Here is a 22,228-nt window from a genome sequence, read left to right as displayed (position 1 = left end):
AGGTACTTGAGCAGTGCGGGCACACCAGTGAAGGAGAGCACCGCGACGACCAGGAGCTTACCACACGCCGAAGTCGAGGCCCCGCCAGGGAGGTCTGCGTTGATGTGCCCGAAGGAGGTCGTCATCGTTGTCTCCCACGCCGCTGAAGACGTCTGACTCCTCAACCACGCCGGCGCATCGGGCTGAGTTGTGGCGAGGCCGGAGCCAGTTCCCAGCCCCCGCCAGTGTTGCTCCTGCTGGGTTCAAGTAGCCACAAGCTCCGGGCCTCCAACACCTCTCTAGTGGCGGCTTCAAAGATCCCGTCAAGTTTTGAATTATTGGTGGCTTGGTGTTGAAACTCTACACAGTTCCTGCTAGAGGGATTGGTGGAGAACTGGATATCTCTGGTACCTGCCGAATCATATGGAAATCACATCGAGATCTCTCACACACTATATTGATTTATCTAATAATTTATCTCATGAATTTGGAGAGATTTGGTCTTTGGGAATACACGCATAGTTGTTGGTGGCTGAAGCGACGCTTGGTCTACATCGTTTGTTGCCGACGAGGTTCTGGAGGAGTGCGCGCGACGCGGCGGCAGAGGCGGCGTGGAGCAGGATGGGGGCTCCGCACGGTGCGCAGCGGCAAGGCAGAGTGGGGCTGGCGCCCGATTTTGTCACGGGGTAGAGATGGAGGAGAAAGCATAGAGGGAAGAAGTAGACCGATTGCCTGTTGGGCCTAATCCTGCGCAGGCCTAGGAACAGGGCATCCGGGCGCACATGCCCGGACGAATGCCCTGAACAGAGCATTAGCGAATTTTTACCGATCCGTTTGTCCGTAGGATGATTTCAATTTATAGGTCAGAGTGCGAGACTTTGACTCTACCGGACCAGTTTCGGTAAACACGACTAGTCGCCCAAGCCAAGTCTGTGGGAACCATCTGTAAAATACAAGAGTTTTTATAACTTGAAAAAAAGGTGAAGCCAATGAGTCCACATGAGCAAAGCCTAGACGAAAACAAACATAGTTATGGAGAATTTAATCAAACTAATTTTGATATTGTTAAAGGGAAAGAAAGTTGACTTAAGAGTGGTTGAATTACAATTTAGAACTAAGATAGTGCTACGTGCATGTGTTTTGGTTGCCATCAAATCACCCAAGATTCATTGCCTGATGCACCTACCTTGAACAATCTCTTCAAGTCCTAGCAGGGTGAGTGATTCATCTTTTAACTAGAAATTACCAGACACACATCATGAGCGCGCGGAGCCTTCACGACGCCTGCATCTTATCTTAAGTGGCATGACAATTAGTTGAAACTTCAATTCCATCACTAGTAGCTAATGCCTAATGCTCACCACCTAATGCCCACCCAGGCTAAAACATCCAGTGCCGTACTGGAAACGCAGGTTCATGCATGAGCTAACGCAGTTGGACACGCACTTTAATTGATACGCAAAACACCTTTATTTATCAGAAGAAGAAAAAACGCAAATCATGGATGAGCTAAAAAAAGGGCGGCTAAATTTTCCAAAAGCGGGAAGCAGCAAGCTGGGATACGAAACCAGAAGTGAGCAGAAACGAGGTAGAAGGAGGCGAGAAAAGGTAAAATAAAGGAGGAAAGGCGGCCAGGGAAACGAAGGTTTGACATGAAGCTCTGGAATTTGTATTTTGCAACGGCAAAGAAAGAGCGCGAGAGCGGCAGGAAGAAGCCTGGCAGCCACGCAAAGCGGCCGCCAGATCCCGCAGAAGCGGACACGACACGATGGAGCTCGCTCCCGCAGCCGCCTGCCCCACTATAGGCAGCTGGTGCTAGTGCGCGACGTTTGCAGGCTCCCCTTTTTACCCTTGTTTGCCTGCCACCGCTCGGCTGCACGTGTGTGTCGGGCTTTCTGACGGCGCAAGTGCAACGGCCAAAAGCGCGAGCTCGATCGCGTTCAAAAGTTTCGTCTCACCCCTGTCCTCTGTGCACCGCAACAGAGGTTGGATAATGTAATGACCATCGTGCATGCTTATCCGGTCCTGATATATAGCATTCATAATTTCATACCGATGACACGCTAGGACTAGGGATAGGAGTGGAGACGTGACCTCTTAGATGGGCTACGTTGGGCTTATGCTTTTCAGTCCAATGTTCGTTTCGCGTGCTCAACCGGAAATGCTTCTGTTTGCGCAAAGGACGTAACTTCCAGCGCCTCCACACTGATACGGATGTGGGAGTACACAACTAACCACAGATACTCTAATCGCGAGTCTAGTAGTTTAGAGAAATTCTGAATCACATTACATTGACGAGCTATGCATGCCTGCGCGCGCGACTTGATTAGCATAATAGCGTCTTCCCGCTAGCGGCTTGCCATGGCTGTTGTTACCTCAAGAGCGGTTCTCATTCTCACTTTGGTGATGGCTAGTTCGGTGTACAATGGTTGACCACATGTATTTAAGGAAGAGAGGATTTTGGATGAAACTTCCACTCTACGTACCGGTGCCGACAATAGTGACACCTTTCATCATATGTTTCTTCTTAAAATTGTTTTCACGCGTTCTTCTACTTCCTCATACCCTGTTCATTTGAACTTATCAGCCTGCCTTATCAGCTATAGAACAATGTTTTTCTCTCACGACAAATTAATTACCGAACTGAACTAAGAGCGCTTTCTTACGACAGGAGATAAAGCTTCAACCGGCTTATCAGCCGCAGAAACCATTAGCCGAACAACTAGTTAAGATTCTTATCTCCTAGGGTTATCTTGATTAAAAAACAATAAGCAAAATTCACGGTTGGTAGTGGGATATATATTATGTTGTGGCATCTTTGAAGATAGTCACGCAACCGGGAATTTTTCAAAGCCCATGCAAGCCTAAAAATGGCCAATGCATGCATGGAAATTAATCCATGCATCATATCACAAACAAAGTTGTTTTTGACATAGTTCTACCCTCCAAGGTTTGCAATAGCCGTTATCAAGGAAAAAGATCTAAAGCCAACACTGTTTTGACGACAATAAATCTGAGCAAATGTTCTCGATGGTCATACCTTAAATCTGTTTCAAGGCATCACAAATGCATGCCTCTCCTTTGTGCATGTTGCTAGGGTCACATTTCGCTACAAGCAAGAAGCTCCGTGGTTTGTTTGTTGTTGTGGTGGTGGCTTGTCTTGTTTGACTATTACTGTGGTGTATTTACGTGGGTGCTAGCTTATTTTTATTTTGCATTTTTATCATTATATCCAATAAAGGTCTAAGAGTTGAGAACCAGGACATTCATCAACTCCAAATATGCATAGAGATCGAGGATGTGTTTTGTTGGACTTTTACCTAGTGCTTTTGCTACAAAAAGTCAACGAAAGGGGTGGGTTCCCATATCTGCTTCTAGGCAAAAGTTGTTTCTTATCCGGTACAAATCTCGCAGCACCTCCCTCCTTCCCCTGACAGTGAAATCAGCAAGTTCCATGAAATTACCCCCCTCCCCTGCCCCGCCCCTGCGTTCTTCTCGATAGTGAACGCACGCGCTAGCCTTAGGGCCGGCGACCCTCGTTGGCTAGCCCAGCAGATCATTTGACAAGCCTTCTCCAACGGTAGTCATCTCGAGGCGCTCGCTTCTGTACTAGAGCCAGGTGCCCCACTCCGGCGACACCCCTAGGTGCCCCACCTCCTCTCCTTCCGTCGTCAATAGGAACGACCACTCACTCGTCCCAGGGCAGAGGTGCGGTCTCATCCTAGGGGAGGCCACGCTCATCTCGACAACGTTCGTCGCCGCCTGATCTACAACTCGGATCCTCAGTGTAAAATGCTACCATTGTATTCATGTGGATCATTTGTTAATGTTGGATGCATATAGTGTTTTATGATCAATTTGCATATAAATAGTCTCTTAGGCTTTAAGGGGTATTTTTTTACCAGACCTATGTTTCACACCTGTTTTAATCAAACAACTTTTAGTTTTCTCACACTTTATATCTCAATATTTTTTTATAGCTCACAGAACGATGTAGTCTTTTTAGTTTTTATTACAACCCACGACCCAACCAAATAGTAGACTCTGAGACAGGATATTCATGGACCCAAATGTACACAAAGACAGATTTGGCGATCAGGATTGAGAAAGCGAATAGTAATGAATGAGTGCTAAGCAAAAAGCATTGACCTGCCTTAAATATAGGCGGATAAGACTGAGCACATTAAGTGACCGCCCACCATTTAACCCGTCTATCTTCTTAGGGACTACAGTTTAAGAGGTGTCATATAAACTGAGCACATTAAGTGACCGCCCACCATCTAACCCGCCTAGCTTTCGGCGTGTTTGATTTAGGACCTAAAGTTTAGGAGGTGTCATATGAGAGTGCCGCATGAGTGTTTGGATCCTAATAAAAAACAAATTATAAAATCCATCAGTAATCCACGAGATGGATTTATTAAATCTAATTAATCCATCATTAGCACATGTTTACTGTAGCACTACATTATCAAATGATTGACTAATTAAGCTTAAAAAATTCGTCTCGTAAAATAGTCTCAATCTACGTATTTAGTTTCGTAAATAGTTTATATCTAATAATCTATGTAATTGTACAACTAAAGTTTAAGAGATGGACCAAACACCCCTTCGTCTCTCTTTTCATGCTGCCCATAAATGGGGCCAGGTCAGGTCAGACGCGTGATCGGACGGCGGCCAAACCACAGCGCACGGCGCACGCGACCCAGCAGACCCACGACGGGCGGCCAACCGGGGGTAATTCCGTCCAAAGAGAGACCCTCCTCGCTCCTCCCCTAGATTCATGGCCACAAAACAAAGCGAAACGGGCTGAGAGCCCACCCGTCTCGGTCCTCCTCTCTCTCTATTCCCCCCCTCCCCCCAGAGCGCTCGTGCGGACCACGAGGAGGAGGAGGAGAGAGAGAGAGGGAGGGAGCCCTAGCCCTGCCCTGCGCGCCGGCGTCGCCAGCCAGGGTTAGGGTCTCCCCGGGCCCCGCCTTCCTTCCTTCCCCGCCGTCTTCTCGCTCTGGCCGATCCGCCCGCCCGACGCGCGGGGGCGCCCAGCGGAGCCAATGCCGTGTGCCTGACCGTCGCTTTGGGATTGATTCCACTCACTCGGAGGTGGCCAGCCAGCCAGCCGAGCTCGCTGTCCTTCCTTGCCGGTACGGCGTTTTCTGAGGAGGTTCCGTGCGAGATCCGGAGGCCGGCGAGATGCAGCACGATCAGCGCAAGAAGGTGGGCTCGGATCTGTACGTTTCGCGACCACTTCGCTGCCAATTTGCGGCGCGTCTGAGTCTGTCTCGTCAGGATTCGGCTGCTCCTGCGACCGTTTTGTTTTGTTCATTTTTGGTCTCCGGCTGCAGAACAATTTGTTTTCTCTCCTACGTTTCCGTTGATGTAAAACTTTGTTGTTTCTAAAGGTCCAGCCTTCTTCTGGTAGTGCTGAAGATCTTTCGGTGCTTACTCCCTCGTTTCCATGCCGTGCCAAACTCCAAAGTTTGAATTTTCGTTGCTTATTTTTAGAAAGGTCAATTTTCGACATGGTTGTGTTGGTCGCCAGTCCTTTTTCTTCCTGCAGACTTTGAATCTTTGATATGATTATTATGCCCTCCTCTCCACTGGCTCGGCTGGTTGTAGAAACAGAATCATTGTTTGCTGTTTTGTTTTATGCGCTTTCTGCATCCCCACCATACCTTGTTGAGTTCTGAAATATTTCATCTATTTTTTGTTAAAAAGGTGAAATTTGGTGCGTTCTTGCAGCAGCAGCTCGTGATTTACATGCAAATGTTGGCCGCATCCTGTGGTCTCGAGACGCCATCTCTCAAAACACAAGGGCCGCTGTTTAGCCTTGTCGGTGGGCAAAGCTGTTGCTTTATCTCCCGGGCTTTGCCCCGATCTATGCATGGACATTTGACTTTACAAGATTTGCGTTCGAAGATTTCAGTTTTGAACGAGTGCTTAAAGATCTTGCTTGTAAAGGCAGTCTTGGTTTGCAAAACAGTTGAACTTTGCATTCATTTGGTGATGCTACTTCTAGCTTCCCAATGATTGTCGGCCCTCTGAATTTTCGTTAAATGTATAGATTAGCATTGCTGGGCAAGGGTGACACGCACAAATCGAGAAATGGTTCAAATTTTACCCGGGTATGGTGTTAAATGAGAAAGGACCGGGTTGTCGCGATCTGAACACGGTGTCAAATGAGCAAGGATCGGGTTATCGCATCCTTAGTGGTGCGCCACATCGGCGTCCGGGTGTAGTGCAAAATGAGTAAGGGTCTTCACATCTACCTCGGTGGGTGCGAAGGGTAAGGAAGCTAGTCGGGCCAACTAGGATCTGTTTATGTAGCTGGAATGTAGGGTCCCTTATAGGTAAGTTAAGAGAGTTAGTGGACACAGCGGTTAGGAGGCGTGTAAATATCTTATGTGTCCAAGAGACTAAATGAAATAGGCAGAAAGCGAAGGAGGTGGACAATATTGGCTTCAAGCTCTGGTACACAGGACAACTTTAAATAAAAATGGAATAGGAGTTTTGATTGATAAGAGCCTCAAGGATGGTGTGGTAGAGGTGAGAAGGTAAGGGGATAGGATCATCTTAGTTAAACTTGTCATTAGTGATATGGTTTTAAACGTAATTAGTGCGTATGCCCCCAAGTAGGCCATGATGAGAGTGCTAAGCGACTTTTCTGGGAAGACTTAGATCGCTTGGTTAGAGCTGTCCCTGGTAGCGATAAGCTCTTTATATGAGGTGATCTTAATGGCCATGTAGGTACATCAAGTGTAGGTTTCAAGGCGGTTCATGGGGGTTTCGAATATGGTAGTAGGAACCAGGAGGGAGAGGAAGTCTTAGACTTTGCCATAGCTTTTGATCTGATGATAGCTAACACTTTCTTCAGTAAGATACAATCCCATTTAGTGACCTTTAGTAGCGGCCAGTACTGTAGTCAAATTGACTTTGTCCTTACAAGGAGGGATAAATGAACATGCATGGACTGTAAGGTGATACCTGGAGAATGTGTGGTCGCTCAACACAAGCTGGTGGTGGCTGACTTCCGCTTTCTGGTGCAAGACAGTGGGAACAAACAAGTTAGGGTTGCTAGAACGAAGTGGTGGAAATTAGAAGTGGAGGCATCAAAGATCTTTAAGGAAAAGGTCATTGAAGAGGGCCCTTGGAATGATGAAGGCGATGCAAACAACATGTGGGAGAAGATGGCAACATACGTTTAGAAGGTTGCTTCAGAGGTGCTTGGAGTGACCAAAGGGAGCGGATGCGACTCGAAAGACACTTGGTGGTGGAATAAAGATGTGCAAAAGGCTATTAAGGAAAAAGAGTGTTATAAGCGCTTGTATCATGACAGGTGTGCAAACAACATAGAGAAGTACAAGGTGGCAAAGAACGCTTGGAGTGACCAAAGGGAGCGGATGCGACTCGAAAGACACTTGGTGGTGGAATAAAGATGTGCAAAAGGCTATTAAGGAAAAAGAGTGTTATAAGCGCTTGTATCATGACAGGTGTGCAAACAGCATAGAGAAGTATAAGGTGGTAAAGAAGACTGCAAAACGAGTGGTGAGTGAGGCAAAGGGGGCGGGCCTATGAGGACCTTTACCGACGTTTGAGTACGAAGGAAGGAGAGAATGACATTTATAGGATGGCTAGGGCTCGCGATAGGAAGACAAGGGACTTCAACCAAGTCAAGTGCATAAAGGATGAGAGGGAGCAGCTTTTGATGAAGGAGGATGAGATCAGACATAGATGGCAAAAGTATTTTGATAAATTGTTCAATGGTGAGAATGAGAACACCGTTCAACTGGACAACTCGTTTGATGACACTAACAGGTGCTTTGTGCGGAGGATTAAAGAATCGAAGGTCAGAGAAGCCTTAAAAAGGATGAAAGGGGGCAAAGCGATGGGCCCTGATGATATCCCAATCAAGGTGTGGAGATGTCTCGGGGATATAACTATAGTATGGCTAACTAAGATGTTCAACAATATCTTTCGATCGAACAAGATGCCTGAGAAGTGGAGAAGCATATTGGTACCAATCTACAAGAACAAGGGAGATATCCAAAGTTGTACTAATTATCGGGGAATTAAGTTGATGAGCCACACTATGAAGTTATGAGAGAGTCATTGAGTAGCGCCTGCGAGGAACAATGTAGATATCAACAAACCAATTTGGTTTCATGCCCGAAAGGTCAACCACAGAAGCAATCTTCTTAATAAGACAGGTTATTGAGCGGTTTAGAGAGCAGAAGAAGAACCTCCACTTGGTTTTCATTGACTTGGAAAAGGCTTATGACAGATACCAAGAAATGTTATGTAGTGGTCTTTGGACAAACATAAAGTCCCATCAAAGCACGTGACCCTCATCAAGGACATGTACAACGATGTTGTGACTAGTGTTCGAACAAACGATGGTAACACAGATTACTTCCCGATTAAAATTGGACTTCATCAATGGTTAGCCTTAAGCCCGTATCTCTTTGCCTTGGTAATGGATGAGGTTACCAGGAACATACAACGGGATATCCCTTGGTGTATGTTGTTCGCTGATGATATAGTGTTAGTGGACGAAAGCCAGGCGGGAGTAAATAGAAAACTAGAGTTATGGCGGCAGACCCTTGAGTCTAAAGGTTTTAGATTGAGCAGAACGAAAACCGAATACATGAGATACGACTTTGGCGGAGTTGTACAGGAGGAGGGAGATGTGAGTTTAGAAGGTCAAGTAGTGCCTAAGAAGGATACCTTTCGGTATATGGGATCGATGTTACAAAGGGATGGAGATATTGATGCGGACGTTAGCCATAGAATCAAAGCAAGGTGGATCAAGTGACGATAAGCTTCTGGCATTCTCTGTGACAAGAGGGTACCACAAAAGTTAAAAGGCAAGTTCTATAGAATGGCGATTAGACTGGCTGTGTTGTATAGAGCAGAATGTTGGCCTACAAAGATTCGACATGTTCAACAACTGAGTGTTGCAGAAATACGTATGTTGCGATGGATTTACGGTCACACAAGAATGGACCGAGTTCGGAACGATGATATACGTGATCGCCTAGAGGTAGCACCAATTGAAGAAAAGCTTGTCCAACATCGGTTGAGGTGGTTTGACCATGTTCAAAGGAGACCTCCAGAGGCACCAGTGCATTGTGGAGTTCTAAGCCAAGCTAATAATATAAGGAGAGGTAGAGGAAGACCGAAATTGACATGGGAGAGGCAATAAAAAGAGATTTGAAAGCTTGGAATATACCTAGAGGTCTATGTTTGAATAGGAGTACTTGGAAAGCAGCTATTGAAGTGCCTGAACCGTGACTTGGGGCTCTCGGTGGGTTTCAACTCTAGCCTACCCCAACTTGCTTGCGACTGAAATGCTATGTTGTTGTTGTTGTAGCCAATTGTGTTCCCACTTTTTGAGTTATGCTGCATTTACCGTTTCACATCGATTATTTCCATATGATTGACTGATGGTCCATTGATCTGTGAAGACTCTTTGCTGTGGGGACCTTAAACTGTGTCATACATACTTTAGTAATTTAATTTTGCAAAAAACTTTGCAGAGTTCCGTGGAGGCAGAGTTTTTCACAGAGTATGGGGATGCAAGTCGATACAAGATTCAGGAAGTCATTGGTAAAGGAAGCTACGGGGTGGTCTGCTCCGCTATAGATGTTCACACTGGAGAGAAAGTAGCGATCAAGAAGATACATGACATCTTTGAGCACATATCCGATGCTGCTCGGATTCTCCGTGAAATCAAGCTTCTGAGACTCCTAAGACATCCAGATATTGTTGAGATCAAACATATTATGTTGCCTCCATCAAGACGGGACTTCAAAGATATTTATGTTGTTTTTGAACTTATGGAGTCTGATCTTCACCAAGTTATCAAGGCTAATGATGACTTGACGAAGGAACATTATCAGTTCTTTCTCTACCAACTGCTCCGTGCTCTGAAATATATCCACACAGGTAAGGTGAATGTTGCTATCAGATATGCATTGTTTTCCTGGAAGATATAGTTTGTATATGTCATATGATTAATGACATCATGTGCTTAGTGCTTTGCAGTGAAAATGAATTGAGTCAGTGCCTTCTATTTAAATATTTTTGCCATGCACCATTCCATTCATGGTTGGTTCAATTATCCTTTCATTTCTTGTTTAATATTTTACAGTATAATTGATAGCTTAAATGTTGGTTGCAAATAGTGATATGCTTGATTCAACAAGCTTTTGCCTTTCAAATGCACCCAAAATAGTTCAAATTCTACCCAGTTTGTGGCACCCATGTTCACGCGTCGCCGGCTGCTGGTCTTCCAGCAAGTACGCGCCGACGTTTGGATCTACCACTGGGATTAGCCGTGCGGGAGCCAGGAGGGAGGGCGCGATTGGAATCTGGTTCGTTTTCTTCTCAGCTGATCTTATCTCACCTCATTTTTTGTGAGCGAGACCAGCAATGGAGGAGTTGCTAGCGAGGTTGTTTTTCTGTTTTCTCTCATCTCCACGTTGGTGAGAATCTCAGCTAGTGACTTCGACACCCGTTGGGGACACCCTAACTGAGCTAGGCTTAGTTCCTAGATATCTCTTTTGGGTTCTAGATATTTTTATCGAGTAGTATATCCATTGGTGCATTTATGTTCTATTGTCCTTTAGCTCTGGATCTGGATCAGGTTAATAGTGATAAATAGGTTCATGTGGCGCTTTGTGACACCTTTCAAACTCAATATACCTATAGAGATCAGATTTGCTAAATAATTTTACATGCTCATTTTGTTTGCATATGTTTATTGCTGTATTCTGTTGTGCCAAGGTATCTTAATAATACTCCCTCCATCCAAAATTATAAGAAGTTTTGGCTTTTCTAGATACGTAGCTTTTGCTATGCACTTAGATAAACACTATGTCTAGATACATAAAGTAATGTATCTAGGAAAGCTAAAACGTCTTATAATTCGGAACGGAGGGAGTACTTGTTTTTTAACTAAATAAACCTGTATAAATAATCTATGCAGATGCTAGTTTGCCTGCATATGTTCATTGCTGATAGTATATCTGTGTTAACTGCAGCTAACGTTTATCACCGGGACCTGAAGCCAAAGAATATATTAGCAAATTCTAACTGCAAACTGAAAATTTGTGATTTTGGACTAGCACGAGTTGCATTCAATGATACCCCAACAACGATCTTCTGGACAGTATGTTCTTTGAAATATTTTTCTTCTTTTAGTTTCATTTATCTTTGTTTCTGTCTACTGAATGTGAGCTGGTCTTGATGAATAATGATGTTTCTCTGTTCATTTGCCTGCAGGATTATGTTGCAACAAGATGGTACAGAGCTCCAGAGCTCTGTGGATCCTTCTTTTCAAAGGTAGGATGTGCGGTACATCACAATGTCCCTTGGTTAAACTTTGATTGAAACATCAAGCTAAAACCAATATTGGTCAAATCTGTTTTGGATTCATTGACCTTTTGACGATACAAATTGTTGTACGAATATCAAAAGGCATTTCAGGTATCATAATGGTTAAAATAACTTCTACCATCATATACATATAGTCATGAAAGTAAATGATCATGCCAATTGTTGCCTACTCTGATGTTGTTAATGCAAATGAGTTGTTATTCATATTGCAGTATACACCGGCCATTGACATTTGGAGCATTGGATGCATCTTTGCTGAGGTGCTAACAGGGAAACCTTTGTTTCCTGGCAAAAATGTTGTCCATCAGTTAGATTTGATGACTGACCTTCTAGGCACGCCATCAATGGATACGATTTCTCGGGTAGGGTACAGATTAAATTAGCAACATTGTGCAGCTTCTCTGGTGAGCATCTTTTTGATGGCTTTGAAATTTGGTATTAATTGTTTCTTTTATTCCCAGGTCCGGAATGAGAAAGCAAGGAGGTATCTAAGTAGCATGAGAAAAAAAGAGACAATTTCGTTCTCACAGAAGTTTCCCAATGCAGATCCTTTAGCCTTGGATCTTTTGCAAAGGCTTTTAGCATTTGATCCGAAAGACCGTCCAACTGCAGAAGAGGTAATTATGTTGCTCCAGAGTCCAGATTCATACTTATGTTCATCTTTGGCCTTTTGTGGGCAAATTGTGACTAATTTTGATGTTTTTTAGGCATTGGCTCATCCATACTTTAAAGGGCTAGCCAGGGTTGAGAGGGAGCCATCCTGTCAACCAATCACAAAGATGGAGTTTGAGTTTGAACGGAGGAGAGTGACAAAAGAAGACATTAGGGAGCTGATATTCCGTGAGATATTGGAATATCATCCACAACTGCTCAAAGACTATATCAATGGCACGGAGAGGACAACCTTTCTGTACCCAAGGTTGTAGCACTTGTACATTTGAACATAAATACATGGTGCTTTTGCACATTCATGTATGTTTTATATTAATTGTATGGATTCCTACTGCTCCTAAAACTTATGGGCTTGTTTATGCAGTGCTGTCGACCAATTTAGGAAGCAATTTGCTCATCTTGAAGAAAATAGTGGAAACGGACCTGTTATTCCAATGGAAAGAAAACATACTTCTCTTCCTAGGTAACTGTTAAGCTGTATACTCTGTACTTTTATCATACTTATCTTTTGTTGTATTTTGCATGTTTGCATGGTCATAGTGGAAGAAGGGCAGGCCTGGTGCAGTGGTGAGAGCTGTCTCACTGAGTTACCAGGTCGTGGGTTCAAAGCAGCCTCTCCGCAGATTTTACGGGGGAAAGGCTTGTCTCGGTTTATCCCTTCCCCAGACCCCACTCATGTGGGAGCCTCCACCACTGGGTCTGCCCTGCATGGTCATAGTGGAAAAACACTGAAGCATAGCTCAAGATTGAATTGTTAGGGTTCTTTACTTTGGCCTATATTATAACTAGTGAATAAATGTTTTCCAAATTCTATATAAAGAAAGGCCACACTTTGAAATACATACATCTGCCACAACTGTCACATAATGACAAGGTTGTTTCAGTATAGCTCTGGCAGCAAAGGTGAACCAGCTACAAATGAGAACACATTTATATTCAGGTGTTGAATTTAGGATGACAAATGAACATGATTCTTGCTTTATCCTGCTGTACCAAATGTTAAGAACAGTACTGAAAGGAGTGACAGCTACAGTTCATTCTAACAATTAGGCCAATGTGAATTTTTAATGTTTAATATCAGTAGTTATAAGCACCCCATATTGGGATTTCAGGAACCGAGATAAATAGCAAACATAACATTTCCCCTTGAATTTAACACTATCACCACAATGGTGTAAAGTGCTATTATTCTTACAGTGAAGTTGCGGTTGATTAGTAAGTATTCAGACTCATTCAGACCAACTATGCTTGCATTTCTTGCTTCCTTCCTAATTGTGCACTTTCTTATTTTCTTTTATCTTAAATGGTTAACCTGCCTTTTGCAGGTCTACTATTGTTCACTCAGCTCCAATTCCTGTCAAGGAACAACCCCGTATTGGCCCATCTAGGGAAAGGCCTTCATCTGATGAGACCTACAGAAATCCTCGGAAGACAGAAAAATATTCTGGCAATCTCCCGAGAACGTCACAGGCTCCACAAAGAGTGCCAACAGGTACCTTCGGTTTGTATCATGTAAACCTTTGGCTGATATTGGTTTAACTACATACTGTTTATCTTTTTGCAGCGAGACCAGGAAGGGTTGTTGGTCCAGTAATGCCTTACCAAAATGGAGACACCAAAGACCCCTATGACACACGAAGGTTGGCAATGAACTCAGGATATCCTCCCCAACAACAAATCCCACAAACATTTGGTTATTATCAGACACATGGCAAACCAGCTTGCTCCGAGCCATCACAGGCTGAGAGGTATACGCTGCATCAGCAGGCCTATGCCTGCGCAAACCGTACAGCTGTGTCTGATGTTGCTCTGGACATGAGAGCACCCCCTTTTCATCATCTATCGGCAGGGCAAAAAGGTGACTCTTCTGATAGGCTAACAGCAGAGACAAACTTGTACACGAGATCACTCAACGGCATTGCTGCTACTGCAGCAGGAGTGGCAGCAACTACCCACAGAAAGGTCGGTGTTGTTCCGCTTGGCATGTCAGGCATGTATTAGTGACTGGATCATGGCCGAGTTATGGTGAATCCTACGTGCCTTTGCTGGAGCTATGCTTCCTTCAGGTGGCTAAACATCGATAATGAAGCGGCCAAACAAACCTTTGGCTGGATGCTGCCAAGTTTAGAGTGCAGAGCAATACAAAGTTTTCCTGTGTGGTCAGGAAAACAGGAACCACCGACGGCGGCATGAAGCGTGTCAACATGTTTGTTCTATTTAGGGCACCAGCTTGTATCTGCCTGTGCCTGAGAAGTGTGCCCTTGGTTGCACACGAAAGGGGTAGTCCAGCGGCTTGTAATCTGGGCAATTTAGGCGCCAATTTCTTTTCTAGAGCGAGGAGGCAGAAGGGAAAGGAAGGAACATTAACGTTTTAAATGTTGTATAGAGATGTTTCTCATATATCGATGTGCTACATCAGAATCACTTCAGAAAGATACAAGATATAGCAAAAATCTGCTTGGTATGAATCTTTGCAGATCGATCTTGAACTAGCTCCAAGAACATGTTGCCCATTAATCTTGAACTATATTAGGTGCAGTGTATAGGTAAAACTCGAGCATTCGCTTGTTTCCGTTGAGCTGTCTATCCCTGACTATCAAAATACTTGGGAACGGAAATCTGCAACGACCAGTTCAGCCTTGGCATCGCTTTCAAGCAACGTAAGGTCTTAGTGACAACGATTGCTTCAGGAGTTTTAAAGGAATTCCTAGATTAATAATTCTCATGAAACATGATAAAACCAGATCACTAGACTCTGGTTACTAAACGGAGAAAATAACCCACGAACATACATCATATCCCAGTAAAAATTATCCTAGTTCCACTAGACTCTGCTTCAAAAGCAGATAAAGCGACGAGTTTTGACTGGAATTCACGTTAAACATGGCTAAGCATGTTCCTGCTTGAGGCGTCCTCATGAGCAAAATTGCACTAGATCACTTTATTCAGCACTATTGTTCGTCTCTGTACAATGATCTGTGACACGGAAACCCGAAGGGACATACATATACAAGCCATTTTCATTGACGAATGCAGTTTATGCTTGCTATTTGTAACAGCTAACATAACATAAATGGTGAATCTTGATCCTATACCTAACTTCCCAAGAATGGCCTGCACCATGTGGAGCGAAGCTAACTTCAGCGACAGGATCACTGGATAATACATCTGTATGCCTCCTAAAACTAATTCTGCTCAAGTTTGTCATGAAAGGTCTTAGAAATTATTGGCCTCACGTCCTCTGAATCCACGAGGCTCTCCAGGAATGGGAGTAACTCGATCAGTTCCTGATCTGAGGGGTCATCAAACCAGCTCTTAATTGGTATGCCGTTATCTACTTGCAACTGGAAAACCTGGACAAAGAAATGCTTCAATTAATTAACAAAAAAATAATGAATATATATAGTATGTAAATACTTTAAGACAGCAAAAAAGGCTCTGATGAAAAGAAAGTCTAGTTTCTTGCCACCTCTAGTTCAGAAGGAAATAGCTATACATGCCAGGAGGCCCAGGAGACCAAGATATCACAGTATATAGTGATAGACTAGACTTACCAGAGATCAAGATAAAGTAACCAAAAGGGAAACAGATAAAGCGTAAACCTTATATTGGAAAGGGATTGTACCTGTGGAGTATTGTCAACTATTGCAACTTTTGCCAAGTCGATCCCCAGAATTGTCAGGTCCTTTGTATAGCAACCGTCAGAGAATATACAAGATTCACGATAAATACGCCGTGAGATATATTTTCCATCAGGATCAAGTTTATCTATAAGTTGCTCAGCATAGATTCTCTGACTAGCTGTGAAAATGACAACCTCAAACATCCGAGCAACCTTCTCAAGAAACATTTTCAGGTAAGGCCTTTTTCTCACGTACACTGTGTGATTTTTCATATTAAAGAAAACTTCTAGGGTAAAATCAGCATTGTCGCAGTGATCCAATGTTGAATGTACAAGAGTCTCTGCATATGAGAAACTGTTAGACTATCATACAAAGAATATTGGAGTAAAAATGTTTATATTACAACTGAATTCCACATTCCTGACCATGACAGGCAAATAACATACAATATTAACTGAAAAATAATGATAACATGCCAGTAGCTAATGAACAGATACTGAAAAGTACCAGAAATTAAAAGACACATTCAAAAGTAATATTCCATGAGAGGTTAGTGCTGCTCACCGTCCAAATCAAGCACAAGAGTCACATGTTTTGTTCTCACTGGTGTTTTCAGTAAGCGGTTGGGCAAGTCAACATCCATTAAATCAGGCAGACATCTAGAAAGTAGCTTTTGATCTAGATATTCAGTTTCAACATCTCCTGCGGCAGAACTACTTTCTGTTTCTGAATCTGTTGGTTTTGTCTGAAGGTATAAGGATGTTTCATCAGGGTCCATTGTGACATTGTCTGCCGGAACCACATCATCACTGTTACTTGGTTTTGGTGTATCATCTAGAGACAGACGAGCCACGGGCCGCTCTACCATGTCAACTAAATTCATACAATCATTGTAGGAAGTACTAACTTCATTTGTAAAATCCGTCAAACTATCAAATTGGAGAGCAGAAAAGTTTTCTGAGACATAGAAGTCCAGAACATCCCAAACTTGTAATTCAGTTGTGGTATTGTATCCTTCATCATTGCCACTAAGAATCAGGTGAAGGAACTCACTTTCATCCATTGCTGCAATTGACAGATAAATAAAAGAAAAGTCAATGAAGAATAATCAGGGCCTTCAGCAACCAACTATCTGATAGTTGGCCAATAATTGGATGAACTAAAAAACACAAACTGATAAAAAGTACAAATGTCAAAGCAACCAAGACATCCAATACGGGAATGTAAATGTAGACACGTGAAATCAAGTTAAGACCTGAAATCAAGTTAAGACAGAAAACTTGGAAGCTAAGATGTGTTACCTGCAGCATTGTAGTTTATCTCTTTCAACTGAAGATCACTGTAGATTGGATCTGGCGACAGGATACTCTCAAGGTCTGATGACGATGGTACTTGTATTGGAACCTAAAAAATATTTTGTAATAGGTTTAGTATTCAATACTGCATAACATCTCGAAACACAATGAAACAAAGATGCAGTTCTGTAGGAAATTACATAATGATGCATTGATGCTAAGAAAGATCATCCCACTCACTTCTACTGACACACAATTGTTTCTAAGCAGAGTGCTCACAGCTTGATAATCGAGAGCACTAGCAGCTGCATTATGACAAATCAGACCATTATTATCCAACTATTTGAGTTGCATGGTTAGTTATAGAGCAGAGTTTTATAATTTGCAATCGCAAATACTGGTTTGACAAATCTCAGTGCTTGTTAGAGTATTGCGAGTTTAAAAACTAAAGACTGTAATTGGCTTTGTCCTACCTCATCGTAATGCTTTTGTTATTTCCAAATATAACATTTGTTCACCAGCACATTTCAAAATTAAAAATGTGGTTTTTTATGAGTTTCAACTTTTCTTTACCAGCAAAGAAAATTCTAAAAAATAACTGAAGCTTTTCACGATAGAGTTTATTAAATACTCCTAGAAAGAAAATCTAAGAGAACTAAATCCAAAATGATTTGATTGAGGGAAGTTGTTTGAGAATCTAAACGCAGCTGCTGTGGTATTAGCTGGAATCAGTACAAAGCTTAAGAACTGGGCTTTGTGGTTGGCTGATAATAATAGTAATAATAATTATTATAATTACTATGCATGGTGTTGTGTCAGGCTTTGTATTTTCTTTTTCCATTCTTCTTTCATTTTTGAGACTAGAGTCTGAACTCAGTTACTCAGATAACTTGCTCCTGGGAAGCAGAAGCCAGTGTGGAGAGAGAACTAAACTTTAGCGATGCAACTATGCTGGTGTCCTCAGGAACTTTCTGAAAGGAAAATAAAGGTTAATTACCATTGATCTTGAACCATATGACAACAATGGCAGTGCTAGCAAACTGGTGGTTCCTGCATCAGATTCATCATGCAATAAGCTGATTTCCATGATTTCTGCGTTTTCCCCTGATACTTTGGCAGTGCAGCACACTGCAAAAGGGGAAGGAAGAAAAAAAGTTGTAACACATTCTTGCAGTCCAGCAATAAGCTACTAAATAAAATTGGTACTAATATGCTAAATTATGTTTTCCCAGATCAAGTTCAAATCTCCATGTGCTTGTGAAAGTGCATCTCAATACATACAGTAATGCTGTATCCAACTAATTTTGTGTTGAAGGCCCTAGATTCTAGAACATAAGATAAAGTTAATAATTTTGGGAGGGGAAGAGGGTGCACAGATTTATTCAAACTTGAATTTTTGTGATCAGGACAAAACATTCATTGTAATTCTTTCCTTTCATAAAAAAATAAAAAGGGCGTACCCAGTGCAGAGAGCTCCCACTCTGTGCGGGGTCTGGGGAAGGGTGTCAGTGGCAAGCCTTACCCTCGCCTGTGCAATGCGAGGAGACCGCGACTCGAACCCGGGACCTTCCGGTCACAGGCGGTAAGACTCTACTGCTTGCACCAGGCCCGCCCTTTACATTACAAGACATTTTTCTTCTCTTGGCCAGTACTGATTCTATGCTTGCTTGGCTTTTTCTTATATATAGGATGGGTTTGAGAAAAGTAAACCCGTATCTTAAAAAAATAAACTTACAATAATAAAAGTAATGTTATGCAGTACCACTGTACCAGCATCATGACATTTATAACAATAACATTTGTTCAGCATATTGCAATATGAAGAACAACTAAAACCCGTATCTTAGACTACTTCACGATATATTAATTCACCTACCATCATTTTAACACACTAACTAGAACATTCTCTTTTCCACTTTGACACAACAAAGATGCTTCCGGTTCTACCTTACAAGCCACAAAGGGTCAGTTCTCAAGTGTAAATTGACATTTCCCTCTTCTGAATAAAAAAAAGATGTGGATATTTAAAAAAAATCAAGTGAAACTCCAACTTGACAATTTCCTGAAGACGACTAAAACTTCTTAGTGAAACTTTGTGTTCTGTTTAATTTAATCTTGCTGTGAGCTTAGAACAGTATTTTTCATCTTGGCTGGAGATAACAGGATTAATCACATATGGATGCTAGGCTGTTTCTGTAGCAGGATAAGAAAAGTACGTCTCCTCTCATGTTACAAAGTACCATTCAGTCAAAATATCAGCAGATTATCTTTTGTGGAGTTGCTTTGACCATACATACACTCCAAGCAGGAAAAGCACAATTCATTGACAGTAGGAAAGATTGAAATGAATCTAGCCAGGTAGATGAGACTGGAAACTATGCAGACTTCACCATTTTGATGACTTATTAGCGTTGACCTAGCCGCTGTTTTATCAGGTGTAATCTCTTGAGGGTGTGAATGTCCCAATGTTTCAGTGGTCTTGCAAAATGTATAAGGCTCCTGTGTCCCTAAACAGTCGTTGCTTAACATTTTATTCATCCTTAATGCAAGTATTTGCAAAAAGCATGTTCAAAGTACTGCAGTTCCAGTAGGAAAAGGCCAACTGTTGAAACATTTGATATCACTAAAGACATTAGTGGGGAAAAAGTGAAACAATAAATTATCTACAACCTAATGTAGTCGAAAGAACATACTTAATCACTAATAAATCAGTTCTAAAGGGAAAGCCGCTAATCAGTTCTACATGAGAAAACAAACAGGATTAGTCTGTGGACAAAGGAAGTAATGTAAAGTGTAATCATTATCAACAAAACAAGAAGAGGCTATGCGTCTTTGACTAAACAATAGTACTAGTTACTAACAAATATCTCTACTCGAAACTCGAAAGCAGTTGTCACTTCTCGCATGCCGGGAGCATATTATAAGTGAATTCGCCAAAGCAAAACAGCCCCCCTAAATACTCTGGGATCCTCTGGCAGCAAGTAACAACTCTACCGGTGACTAAATGCCCTCCTGTTCCCTTTTTTCCCCTTTCCCCTAATTTTCGTTTTGTAGACCCATCACAAATCTCCCTCGCAAGGACAGAAAAGGAAAATCGGAGGCGAAATATACCGTACGTCAAAGCAGCAACGAACCCCGTGAAATTCCTCACATCACATCACAAAAAGAGGGGCTCACTTCACTCCTCGTCGTCCGCAAATCACAGCGCGCACTCACGAGGAGTAGAGAAAAAAGTGCGGAGAAGAGAGACCAGGGCACCAGGCCAACAACCTTCACCGAACATCTCTGTCCAGCTTAGAGTCTGGAACTACATCATCGTCTTTGGGTACCCATCGTCTTTTGGGGATTTGAATTTCACACAGAAAAAAACAGAACGGTTCCGTGTTTCTCAGCAGCTCGCCGAAATCTCATGTTCATGCTAAAAAATCCCCACAAATTCCCACTAAATGCACCGTGAGAGGCGGCCGTAATCACACACAAAAAATTTGAAAAGAAGCATCGATACTACTACAGAGACCAAGAGACGAGCCACGAACTTGTGCTCACGAAACCTCCGTCCGACCAGACCAAGCATAGCTGGAGAGAGGCAAGAAGAGATATGTACCCAGGCAGCGCGCTTGCGTAGCGCCGATGACCTCTGGCCGAGCACAGCACCCTCCTCCCCTCGCGCCTAGCCTTTTACTCCGGCAAATACCAGGAAGAATCAGAGAAGAGGTGACGAGGAAGAGGAGGGAGGGAGCAGGGAAGCAAGCAAGCTAGCAAGGCGCAAGAGGCAAAGAGCGCACAGGCAGGGGACAGCTCGATCGCTCGCTAATCACGCACCACGTAATCTATGCGACCGATCCGCGTCCGCCAAGACCGGGCCTAACCTCCCTCCTTCCGCAACCACAGACATGTGGGGCACGCAAGGCCGGGCCCCGCGTGAACGTTACACTAGAAGGTACAAAGTTTTGTAGGTTTTGCATTTTCACGGTGGGTTGCGGCTCTGCCCACTCCGCCTACGTCCTCCTGCGCCTCCCGTTACCCTTCTCCAAACCTACTTCCCCACGGACATGTGGGGCACGAGTTGAGTGAGCCCTGATGTCAGTTACAGAGGTAGAAAGTCCGTCTGGTGCGTGTAGGATATTTAGGCCGGAAGGGTACACGTGGACGGTGAGGATGCGGTCGCTCATCATGCCGGATGGAGTCCACCCGTTTATTTATTTATAACGCCTGGTCCTACTTTATCAGGTCGGCATACTAGTCGTACGCGTCTCTGCATTCCGTCACTGACATACTAGGCGAACGTATGTGGGACCATCCAGCCAGTGATAGGAGCTGTGTGTCTGCCCGCGGAGTATGGAATTGACGGAGTTGGTGGGGTACACGTGGACCAGACAACGGCGCTTGATCTTCTGCGCTCAGCTTCTGGCCGCGCCCACTGCTTTGCCGACGCGTCGCGCAGTTGTGCCGGGCTAGAGCGTACCCTGCGCTGCCGGCTGCCGGCAGCCCCCACGCGCGTGCGGCCGCCGCCGTGTCTACCGGCCGCGCGGACGACAGGAGCCGGACGACGCGACGGAAGCGACGGCGCGGCGCTGGTGGAGCGCACGTGCCATGGAACGCGGCAAAATAGCCGGTGATTTGGCTCTGGATTGCAACGTTTTACGGCCTGTGTGTTTGGCGGTGGCGACGATCTCACATAAACTAGCCAGTAGTACTTCTTTACGAATCAGCAACGATATGAACCAGCCAACCGAACAAGCTGTTACGCGATAAACCTCGGCGTCAACGAGGTTGGTGTAATTACTTTTTTTTTTAGCCTCTACTCTAGGTACAGCCGTAGAATTGGTGTAATTACTTGGGTGACACTGTTGAAGGGTAGTTCAAGGAATTAAGGGTGCAGTACCTGCGGTCCATCCTGAGCGTTTCTAGCGGCGTACCCTTTCTTTTTTTCCTTTTTTTTTTCTTTTTCTTTTCCATTTCTGTTTTTTCTTTTTATCTAGGTGTTTGTATTAATTTTTTTCTCTGCTAATACTTAATATAATATGGTAATTCCCTTGCTGTTTTTTCAAAAAAAAAATTGCTAAAGGGTAGTGAAAATAAGATCACCCTGCTGTAATCATATGAACATATTAGTAAATGGCAATTTTTTAAATAATGATCAGTAAACATGTTTGATTTGGAGATGTAAGATGAAAAAGTCATGTCTTTGTTTTTTATTGTATGATCCTAGCTCAGTGTTTGGTTAGAGAATGGATCTTAATTTTTTGTTTAGTAGGAGGAATCGAG

At 43.4% G+C, this 22,228-nt stretch overlaps 2 protein-coding genes across 5 annotated transcripts; one reads left to right on the top strand and one right to left on the bottom strand.

The window, feature by feature from the left end:
- Positions 1-4,796: 4,796 nt before the first annotated feature.
- On the top strand, positions 4,797-14,510 carry LOC136450188 (mitogen-activated protein kinase 10). Its single transcript, XM_066450534.1, has 10 exons — positions 4,797-5,190; positions 9,510-9,918; positions 11,016-11,143; positions 11,257-11,316; positions 11,583-11,732; positions 11,832-11,987; positions 12,078-12,289; positions 12,407-12,505; positions 13,368-13,534; positions 13,607-14,510. Exons 1-10 carry the CDS (start codon positions 5,167-5,169, stop codon positions 14,041-14,043), a joined length of 1,842 nt encoding a protein of 613 aa, XP_066306631.1. The 5' UTR covers positions 4,797-5,166; the 3' UTR covers positions 14,044-14,510.
- Positions 14,511-14,664: 154 nt separating this feature from the next.
- Positions 14,665-20,735, bottom strand: LOC136450189 (uncharacterized). 4 transcript variants are annotated; one of them, XM_066450536.1, is made up of 7 exons: positions 20,565-20,735; positions 19,351-19,562; positions 17,958-18,088; positions 16,967-17,069; positions 16,230-16,730; positions 15,668-16,005; positions 14,665-15,386 (listed from the first exon to the last, which is right to left on the bottom strand). In XM_066450536.1, the coding sequence occupies exons 2-7, from the start codon at positions 19,496-19,498 to the stop codon at positions 15,228-15,230; spliced, it is 1,380 nt and encodes a 459-aa protein (XP_066306633.1). In that variant the 5' UTR covers positions 19,499-19,562; positions 20,565-20,735; the 3' UTR covers positions 14,665-15,227. The 4 variants fall into 4 exon arrangements, with proteins under 4 accessions (XP_066306633.1, XP_066306632.1, XP_066306636.1 ...); XM_066450535.1 differs by having other exon boundaries at positions 14,902-15,395; positions 20,565-20,731; XM_066450539.1 differs by having other exon boundaries at positions 14,906-15,395; positions 19,351-19,459; positions 20,565-20,729.
- Positions 20,736-22,228: the final 1,493 nt, after the last annotated feature.

This window comes from Miscanthus floridulus, chromosome 5 (genome assembly GCF_019320115.1).
Source record: "Miscanthus floridulus cultivar M001 chromosome 5, ASM1932011v1, whole genome shotgun sequence".
NCBI classification, from domain to species: Eukaryota; Viridiplantae; Streptophyta; class Magnoliopsida; order Poales; family Poaceae; genus Miscanthus; species Miscanthus floridulus.
This window is presented reverse-complemented; position numbering and strand designations above follow the sequence as displayed.